The following is an 11,082-nucleotide window of genomic DNA, read 5'->3' as shown; positions in this document are numbered from 1 at the left end:
TATATATATATATATTCCTTTAAGGACCAGAATGCATTAATTCATGCAAAGATGTTTGTCAATTCAAAAGGGGAAAAAAAAGAAACCTAAAATTTTAAAGATCCATCATATCTATTGTGAACAGGGAAAAACACTCTATGTAGTAATAGAAGTGAGGGTTATTTAAAATGTTGATGATGGATAAGTTCAACTTACCTCTAGTTTTAGTGCTGATGTCCATAACATATTTCGCCACATGATGCCATTCCGCTGCTAAAGTATTGTCAAAACAAACCATCAAGACCTGCAAACCTAATAGATACAAAATTAGAAGAAAAAAAAATTTTTTTGAAATGTAAATACATAAAGCAATTGAGAGATTTCTTTCAGAAAAATACATATGAATGAGTATGCTTGAATAAAGATATCAAATTAAGCAGGAAAAAAACCTACTTTTATAGCAAATAAATTTAAATCATGTTAATCGAATGAAGTAGTTTTTATTGGATGGATCCCAACTGCCATAACTGTGAGCCTAATTGGCAACTGCATTAAGAGCAAGAACATAAAATGTTTCACTGTATAAAATTACATCTAGCTATCAGAAACTTTACTATTTCTGTGGAGCTTTTGGGGTTTTTGAAAGATAATATTTTGCCTAAACATATAACTATCTGACTAATCTGAGAGAACATGATTTCAGCATATTGAACCTGATGACAATCTTGAAAAGCCTGTTTCCAGTAATCATTATTAATTAGGCTTGTTATTTGGGTGTAATACCATGTTCATCATGCAATGTTGATTGAGTAGTCTATGCTTGTTGTATTGTCTGAAAATCATTTTTGGAATTAGTTCTTTGTTAGAAATACTAATTTGTAGCTATAAGTTATTACTATTTGTTTACGCTTATGTTGTTACTTATAGTAATAAGCTAGAAGATTCTAAGGCAGTCAATTGAATGTTACAACCCAGAAATTGAAACTAGTGATATCCGTTTGGGTAGCTGATGATGAAAATATATATGTTATGCTTGATTGTGAACTTCTTATATCTTAGTCTTGTTATTTTGGGTTGTCCTTCATTCTTGTAAATTGGAAAGTGTTTGTGGATTCATTGTCTGTGGGGATTGCTTACTTTGGTATTGTTTGGTTTTCTTCATAGGTAACCCAATTAGGCTTGGATAACACTTAAATATTGGTGTTTAGTTTTGGGAGGTTCTGTGGAATATCTTATTTTTGATTAGGTGCATTTTAGCTTCAGACAAGCCTTATTAAGACCAAGTACTTATATATTTTGAGTTTGTAATAAACTGAGTGGTCACATATATAATCTTGGTCAGATTATTTTACCACAACAGAATGCTATGTCTGAGTAAAAGACCACAATACACAAGCATGCTCAGTTTAAGGAATCTAAAATTGTATCCAAGATGAAACTTACTTTCTACTGCATGCTCTAATTTAATTAAATTGAATATTATGGATTTGAAGTTGTTTCCCTTGTTTTTCTTGACAAGAATTAATCATTTAAGTTAATGATTTTTCTCTTTATTAAAATTCTAATTTTAGTTAATTGAAATCTCTTGTCTCATGCTTTTAAGTAAATTAGCCACCACTTAACTGTATAAAGCCACTCTCAGAAATTTTCCTCAGTTAACATTTTAAGTTAGCAAATAAATGAATGTTTTATACTTAAAATCTATATTTATTCTTGCAAACATTTTAGAAGTATTGCCAAGAAATCAGTAAAATAAATCAAAAACTGCAATATTATGTCCAACATTGACAGTCAAAAAGGACCAATACTTTTCCATAGCAGTGCCTAACCACTATTTTCAAAAATGACTGAAGAAATTGAATTGCCTGGGCTATGAAACTCTATCTCACCTGACTTACTTCCCAGATCTCTCTCTGATAAACTATCAATTTTTTAAGCATTTCAATGACTTCTTGCAAAATAATGTCTTCAACTATGACCATCAACTCAAAATACATTGGAAGAGTTCTTTTTGATTTTAGGATTCCAGAATTCTATGCCACCATAGTTGATAGGTTTGCTTCTTGTTGGTAAAATTGTGTAAATTATAATAGCTATTATTTCAGTAAATACAATTTGCTCTAATCTGAAATATATTGCTTTAAAGTTGATGGTTAAAGCCACAATTATTTTCACATCAATAAAATCTTAGCTTGAAGATTGTAGTGGTGCGAAACTTGAGTCACAAGACCAACTCACAGTTTCAATTTTAATAAAAATGCTACACACATGAAAAACTTTTAGAATTTCTTATTTCTCTCTGTGTATCTCATGAAACATATCTTTTCTCTTGGTTAATTTCCAGTCAGTGGCAATCATGTAGAGCACTATTTCAGTCTTTTTACAAATCTTCAGTATGACATAACCTGGGGTATGTTGATTAAGCATTTTATGAAATACAGCATTTCTTAATATTTAGCATTTGTTTTCCTGTAATTAATTTAATAGAAATAGAAAACAAATAAAGAAACAAATTAAACACAGCCAAGAGAAATCAGTAAAAAAAAAAAACTCACCAAGGTAAGCAGTTTGTTCCTGTAGTTCTATACAGCCGGGTTTCACAAAATACTTTTCTGTTGGTAGAAAGTTATCTGATTGGCCTTGTTCAGTAATGTTTATATGATGGCTACCCGTTTTGGTATTAGACTGGCTACTATGTTTTACAGGTGGATTCACGGCATGAAGGACGACTGACAATGCATATCGGATGTCGGCATGAAGGAGCCGAGGCGAATCTGGATGAAAGTAAAAAAAAAAACAAAAGAAAAAAGTAGTTTCTTTTAAAAACCCTTGTTATCTTTTATTTCTTCTTGTGAGGTCATCCGATCAATGAATAACAAGTGGTGATTTCTTTGGCAAGTACTATGTGCTTGTCATGGAAGAATAAATTTTTTTTAGCTATTTTTATAAAACATCATCTTGTTAGTTAGATACAAATTTGGTACTCAGAAGGTAAAGAGTTGGAACAAACACCACAAAACATATTGTCCGATACTTTAGCAATTCTGTCCATCCCTCGTCCTAGACTAATATTGTTTTACTCTTTTATTATTTCTTTCTTTTATCTTGGCTTTCTCATTTGACTGCAGTCAAATGAAGTTGTGCAGTTGAAAAGATTAAAAACAGAAGGGAAAGGTGGTATTTTAAGAAGGCCAATAAAATTTACATAACAAAAATATTTTTTTAAAAAAGGGAATTGTTATTGCATAAAACTAGTTAATTTAAAAGAGATGGTTTTGTTTTTTATTTATTTATTAACTTACCTCTTCTTCCATAGCCAGTTCGGATGCAGAGAGGCAGAATAAAATCAACGAGCATGTTCAAACAGCACTCTATTGAAGGGAAGACAGACATTCCTCCAAATATTTGTTCCAGAGAAAATTGTTCCTGATTTAGAAAAATTAAAAAAAGAAATTACAATATAAATAAAATTTTTAAAAAAATTTATAAATCATCGTTTCAGATTAAGTTTTACTTTCCTCCAAATAAGGTAGTTTAGGGTAAATCACAGGTCAGTTTTTTTATTCTTTTAAAACTGATTTCCCTTATTAAACCATGGCCATGCTGGGGCACAGCCTTCAAAGATATAGCTGATTATATTGACCTCTTGACTTTATCTAGTTCTTATTTTATCAGCATTGAAAAGGGAAACTGAGTAAGTTGACCTAGGTGGGATTTGAACTAATTACATAAAAGGATGTGACTAAATAGCACAAGGTATTTCATTGAGGCTCTACCAGTTCTGCCTATCCACTGATAAGTGTCATATTAATTTGAAGATCTGTCTTAAAAAGTTATTATCATCATTGTTGTCATTGTCGTCATTTTTATAGCCACTTTTCCATGCTTGCATGGCTCAGACAAGATTTTTGTTGAGACAGATTTTCTATAGCTAGATAGCCTTTCTGTTACCAACCCTCACCTGCTTCCAAACAAGCTAATATTTCCCAATAACCAGACATGTTTTCATAGAAGATTGGGAACAAAAGTTACCACTTGCATGACAATGGCATTTGTTTACAACTATATGTGATGTCAAGGCAAGGTGACAGTAACCTATACACATGCATGTACATACATATATGACAGGTTTCTTTCAGGTTCCATCAACCAAATCCACTCACAAAGCTTTAGTCAGCCCAAGGTTATAGCAGAAGACCTTTACTTAAAGCACAACACAATGGAATTGAACCCAGAACCATGTGGCTGGGAAGCAAATTTCTTACCACACAGCCAGGCCTGCACTTATAGCTGTAGATAATTTGATAATAACATCTAAATTATCTTCACTAAATAAAGGCATTATTGGGGAAATTGGCAAAAGTGTGTGCATATGTATATAAGTTTATGAGAGTAAAACAGATTATTAACAGGGAATTTATATTTTCACTGTTGTATATCCATTTTCCCATACTATCATTTAAAAATAGAATTTTTTTTCTGAAACAATTCTTACTTTTATTAAATACTCAACTGTGAAAATGAGAGAGGAATCTGTTTTGCCAGCTAGGTAAACTGAGTCAAGTCTTACCCTGCCCGTTTAATAATAAACACTTTGCTCAATCTTTCCTAACCTAAATACAACTATTGGAAACTTCCTTTTTGTCTGTTTTTCTCAAGACTTATCCAACTTATTGAAATTCCTGTTAAACATCAAAAGTGACAGACTAGTCTGGGAGAATGAGCACATCACCTCCAAAAAGAGGTAGAATTCTATAACTTGCTCATAACTCACAGTAAAAATAATCCTATATAAAATTGCTTTTAGTTACATATCAATGACTCATGTACAATTCATAGAAAGAAAAATAGCAAAGAATGAATAATGAAGAATAATTACCCCAAGAACTTGCATTTGCATTGCAACAAGTTTAATGACTGCTGAACAAAAAATTGAAGGAGCTGGCAGCAGAGCTTGGCTTTGGTCACTCTTGTGACTTCCATAGAAAGTTGGGACCATATGGTCTTGCGATGAACCGGTGCTTCCAGAGAGTATTAAACCAATCAATACATTGATGAGAGTCTGCAAAAATGAAAATAATATAAATAAAAAACAATAACATCAATAATAATTCTTTCTAATTTTGGTACAAGGCCAGCAATTTTGGTGGAGGGGGGTGGTTGATTACATTGGCCCCAGTACATGATTGATACTTATGTCATTGACCTCTAAGGAAGAAAGACAAAGTTGACATCAGCACTGTTTGAACTCAGAATGTAAAGAACCAGAAGAAATGCTGCTAGGCATTTTGCTCAGTGAAGAAACAATCTTGACGGTTCACTACCTTAATAATAGCTTCAAATTTTGGTACAAGGTCAGTACATTTGAGGAAGGAGCTACATTGACCCCAAAAGAGTGAAAGGCAAAGTCAACCTTGGTGGAATTTGAACTCAGAACGTAAAGACCGATGAAATGCTGCCAAGTACTTTGCCCAGCGTACTAATGATTCTGCTAGCTCATCACCTTAAAAATATCAATAATAATATCAATAATAATAATTGTTTATAACATCAGCTTGTGATTCCTCCCTTGTCAGATAGTAACAACCATGGTCTGCAGTCAATTTTGCCAAATTGCCACAAGAAAAAATGTTGCTGCAGATTACAGTCTAGATGAGAGATTTATCACCATAGAATGGGAAGCTTGTGATGCTGTCTGGCTGTGCCTAAACCATGTTTTATTGTAATATTGAGGTAGCATGCTGACGGAAGCAGCCAGCACTGAGATGGTAGGACAACAGAGGGAGAGCAAACATCTACTGTAGACCTGCAATGGTATTGGTGTCATTTACAGATCCAGTCCAAGAAATTAAGTTCCTAATAGAAATTTAGCAAATGAAATAAATTAGTTCCATGAAAAATGATGTAGCCTTCTTATGTTGACATGAACAGATACGTTTTGGTATTGGTTATACTCAACTGTATTGAACCCAGATCATGCCTTATATTTATCTTATTGGTTTTAGGGGCATGAACTCAAAGCAATAGGTGAAACTAAATTCTTTAAGACATACAGACCAACTAGTACACAACTATCTTTGCCACACCACCAACCCAAAAACTATTATTAATGATATAGATACACAACATAAAGCACCAGATAACAGTAACAACAAGAGTACTCCTTCCATTCCATCAAAACCAGCTATTGTGCATGGAGTTAAATAGAGCATCCAAGGTAAATCCTACATAATGCACATTCATACAAGCAGATATATGTTACCACATACATGTGGCATATGAAGCTCACCGAGAATGAAAATAATGACAATATGTAAGAGGAGGAGGCATATGAAAGCTAAGAGAGAAATTAGATTTGCATATTATTAAAATCTAAACTGCTTTATTTTTCTTCATATTCTGTTCAATACCACAACAAATTTAAACTAAATTTCTTTTACATCTTCTGAAAATATTGATTTTTTTGTTTTATATATCAAACTCTTGAGTTTGAATCTAAGCCACATGCTTTGTGAAGGTGGATGGACCAGGTATTAGTGTACTGGGTTTTAAATCAGAAGGGAATGCATTTAATTCCTGCACTGGGCTGTGCATTATGTCCTTGAGAGAGTTCATTTCATGTTGGTGTAGTCCCCTCAGCTGACTATGAGTACCAGCAGTACAGCAGCAGCAATTGGGATTAACCTTGTGATGGACTGGTATCTCACTTAGGAATAGAAGTAGAAACTGCCTGTTTGTTTTATTTTTGTTATATAAAAGTTTCCATGATAACCTGAACTACTCATGGTCTTGACTACTGACACATGTTTAATCTTATAAGATGACTGGTCACCACTTTTGTGCTAGAAAGAAGAAAGAGCCAATGTCACTCAGAATATATATAATTTTCTTTCAAATTCTAATCGAAATTTAAATATTTCTTTTCTATTGAATTTTAAATAATAACACCGTTATCCTTATGTACCTGGTAAAAATGCTTCTTTTTTTTTTGTTTTTCAGTGACAAAGCATCCATTTCAGAAAATGATAAAGGAAATATTCTGGAAACAATTAGACAAAGAGACAAATGTAAATTTTATTACCTTAAGATGAGAAAGATGAGCAATAAAACTGTGTTTGCGCAGGGTTAAGTAAACACCTTAAAAAGAACAGAAAAAGACAATACATCAATAAAGCAGTGATCTGATGGCATTTGTGCCTACTCCCCACTCATCACCCCAAATTTCAGTGCAAATATTAATGTACTTCAGTCCATAATGGATCTAACAACTGATTTATTATATAAGAATGTATATACTGAATTTGTTTACATATGTTATCAGATGTGCAAATAAGAAATAGAAGCTAAACCAATGAGACAGTTTCTACTCAGTTATCTGACTTGCTAGACGTAGCATCCTAATCTTCAAATTACACTCTGTCATTTTTGGCCTAAACAACAACAAATACAAGGCTTACCTTTAAGTAAGTTTGCAGCAGCTTCCCAGTCAATTTGTCTCTGAAATAAGATTAAATGAAACATTTTGATAAAAGAGATTTCAAATGTAATGAAAGACATTGGTTGAAGCCTGTGAAAGAATTATATATATTTTTTGGCATACAGTTTGAATTTTTCAGACCTAAAGTTACAGTAAAAAAAAAAAAATATCTATGTTGTCGTAAATACTAAAAAAAAAAACCAAAACTTTAGAGAACTAAAAATTCCATGTGAAATGCAGCAGGGTTTGAAAAGATAGTGACTATATATGAATGTTTACATCACATGGTTACACTATATATTATGTCTATAAGTATGCCAGAAAATACAGTAGATATATTTATAGTTTCATTTATTCATAGTTCCTGGTGGTTTCCATTCCTTTTTGACATTATTTATTTTGATGGAAATAAAATTTAAGTAAATTTTAAAATTTATAAAAAATCATGAAAAGAAAGACATATTTAAACCTGGTATCCCCCAGCTACAAAATTCTAAAACTTATGTATAATGATATAATTGATTAGTTATTGATATTTTAATGAATGACAAGAATTAGGTAATTATGATAAGGAAGTCTCCTTTATACATTTGGATAATGTTCGGTCAACAAGGAAAACTTTATGCATTCACAAGATCTGTCAAGAAAAGCAGACAAATCTTATTCAAATCACTCTTTGCTATTTAAAAAATGGAAGATCACAGTGGACAATGTAGTCCGAGATACACAGTGACTGGCTGGTCATAACTGAAATTATTAGGTTTGCTCAGTCAGACTTGGCTCGAGTCTAAACAACAACAACAACTGGGATAATGTTGTCAGAAATATGTAGGTATATAAATTGTTATTTATTACTGGAACTAATTTTACTGACCTAAATCAAATGATAATGAGACAGGTCAGCTCTGATAGGGTTTTAATTAAATAATAATGAGACAGGTCATCTCTAATAGGGTTTTAATTGTCAAACTTCAGCAAATTGACAGAGAAGTTAGAGCATCAGATAAAATATGTTGTGGTATTTGTTATAGCTTCTTGTACTCTGAATTTAAGATACTGCCTAGGTCAACTTTGCCATTACATGGTTCACTCCTTGCTGTGATGTGGTGGCTTCTGTGTCTTGATGACCCTAAGAGCTATGCCAGCAGAGCACAACTTCCTGGTAGAGCCTCTCATGCTGGACAGGTGAAAGGATAGAGGCCAGGTTAAAATGGACTACTTCTTTCAACAGGTAAAAATGGATTTGCATAGGGCCAACACCTCCACTGAGAAAAATATATATATATATAAAAAGCACAGTTAGAGAAGCATTGATGACAATTCAAACCCAACAAGACCCAGGAGAGGAAAGACAGCCCAAAGTTGAGAACAGTGGAGCAAAGTTGTCAACAAACTATGAATCAATGGTAAACAAGGCTATATAACAATGAAATATAGAAAAAGTAGTTTCATTCTTTATGAAGAAGTACTGAAAAGACTTTTTCCTTTACTTTATTTTGTAATTAATGCCTTTCATTAAATACAATGTGACTGCTTGATAACTTTGTTTTCAGTTTAGTACATCTAGGGCAAACCAACTTGTTGGAACCCTGGTTCTCTCAAGAAAATGAACTTAGGACTGCAAAGGCATGTGGTTTAATGGTTAGGGGATGCAGCTCACAACTGTAGGGTCATGAATTTGATTCCTGGCAGTACATTGTGTCCTTGAGCAAGACACTTTATTTCACATTGCTCCAGTACACTCAGCTGGCAAAAGTGAGTTGTATCTGTAATTCAAAGGACCAGCCTTGTCTCACTGAATCTCTTTGTGAACTACGTTAAGGGTACAGGTATTTGTGGTGTGCTCAGCCACTTGCATGTTTATTTCACAAGCAGGCTATTCCATTCATTTGATCAACTAGAACCCTCATCACTATAACCAATGGAGTACCAGTTTTTTTTTCATTTTTAACAAAAGTCATTCAAAGGCATCTCACTGCTTGAAGTTATGACTGTACCAACTAATAGTATAAGTTAGTGACAAATACTTAGGATATGAACACAACATACAGTCTGTGACAAGATTTAATCTTATATCATATTGGGCAGCAGGTTAAGACCCTCTTTAAGCGACAATGAGGGATCCTCCATCTAGTCATTCAATTTGCTAGAAATGGCAGCCAAATTCTCAAGAAAAATAAAGGGTACATTTGACAATGTGGCCTGAGATAAACAAAAGTCTGAGAAGATCGCAGATGGAGTACATTTGATAAGACTGCACAGACTGGGTTGACTTAGGGTTAAGCAGCAACAACAATATCAACCTCTCAATTCAACGAATGACTACATTTTCATTTGACAGATGTTAAAATTGTTAGATTTAAATAATAGAAATTAATATCAAACATCGGGAAAGACATAGGAAATGGGTGACATAGTAGAGTATCAGACAAAAAGCCTCAAACTATTTTGTTTCTTTCTACTCTTTTTGTTCCGAGTTTATAACCCACCAGTTATCCCTGCAGAATCAACAAGTATCAGTAATACACCAAAATAAATTAAATGGAACAAGTCATATTTGGTGGTCTACAAGGCACACAAACTTAAAAAAGGCCCCTTCAATCTCAGAAGACCCTTTCTTGAACCATCACTTACTGGTAACCTAAATCCTGACTTAGTGTTTTAAAACAGGTTGAGTTTCTGATACATTTTTTTCTCTGCAGAATTAATTTTTTTGCATAGGAAAAAGAAATCAATGCAAGACATAAGGCCTAAAAGTTCAATCATTTACACAGTATGTGCATAGATGTTATCTCTGGATGAGTGCAGCAGTATATTGCCTTTCAACAATATATGTACATTAAAGATGATACATAGATGGCTATTTTAATGTCATACTACTTCTACTGCATATAACAGAATTAGTTCATTTTAATTTCTTCAGTTACAGTCCTTGTAGCTTAAACTACCAGCCCTGATGTAAATACACAGAGTGACATTCTTGTTTTACTCATAGACTTTGCTATCTGTGAGAAGAAGAAACAATGTTTTAGATCAAAGATTCTCAGCCCATTTTGACCAAAGGCCCCCTTTTGACCCTTGGAGTTACAAATGCCCCCACCCCCTAGAAAATATTTTTATTTTTCAATATACTACTTATTTTGATATCAGCAGATAATGATTGAAAAATAAAGGATGTTATCTTACATATGCACTTGTATGCAGTCAGGAGTACAGATGTACAAATTGAAATGCAAAAAAAACGAAATAATGAATTGAAAGTTTGGTAATTGTGTTTATTTCTGCCACGTGATACTTATGAGATCAACATGTTGTCTATTGAAAGAGTGCTCTTTGGTACAAGTAAATGCTGATGAAATCATTTCAAACCTTTCTGATTTCCGTTATCAAAACAGCTAGAACTTGTGCAACAATCTGACATATAAGTTATTGTCCCCCGGGAAGAGGATTTTTTATGCTCAAGAAAGAGAGTGTATTTGATAGGAATTGTTGAAATACATATGTACTTCATATGAGTAGCAATTGTGGAGGATGGTATTCACTGTACTTGGATCTACTTAGTTTGAGTCACAAAATCAGCCTTCTTTTAAAATGACGTAAAAAATCTGAAAATTTGTCATATAAAA

General features: G+C 33.0%; 1 protein-coding gene across 3 annotated transcripts in view; it reads right to left on the bottom strand.

The window, feature by feature from the left end:
- The window catches only part of LOC106882437 (protein unc-80 homolog), a 286,116-nt gene that overhangs the window by 43,149 nt on the left and 231,885 nt on the right, over positions 1 to 11,082 (bottom strand). For all 3 annotated transcript variants that reach the window (XM_052965566.1, XM_052965567.1, XM_052965568.1), the window contains 6 exons: positions 7,437 to 7,476; positions 7,061 to 7,116; positions 4,859 to 5,041; positions 3,282 to 3,405; positions 2,535 to 2,753; positions 196 to 291 (listed from right to left, as the gene is read on the bottom strand). In XM_052965566.1, coding sequence (XP_052821526.1) covers positions 196 to 291; positions 2,535 to 2,753; positions 3,282 to 3,405; positions 4,859 to 5,041; positions 7,061 to 7,116; positions 7,437 to 7,476 — 718 coding nt within the window. The remainder of the gene's footprint in view (positions 1 to 195; positions 292 to 2,534; positions 2,754 to 3,281; positions 3,406 to 4,858; positions 5,042 to 7,060; positions 7,117 to 7,436; positions 7,477 to 11,082) is intronic.

The sequence above is a fragment of the Octopus bimaculoides genome, chromosome 2 (assembly GCF_001194135.2).
Source record: "Octopus bimaculoides isolate UCB-OBI-ISO-001 chromosome 2, ASM119413v2, whole genome shotgun sequence".
NCBI lineage: Eukaryota > Metazoa > Mollusca > Cephalopoda > Octopoda > Octopodidae > Octopus > Octopus bimaculoides.
This window is presented reverse-complemented; position numbering and strand designations above follow the sequence as displayed.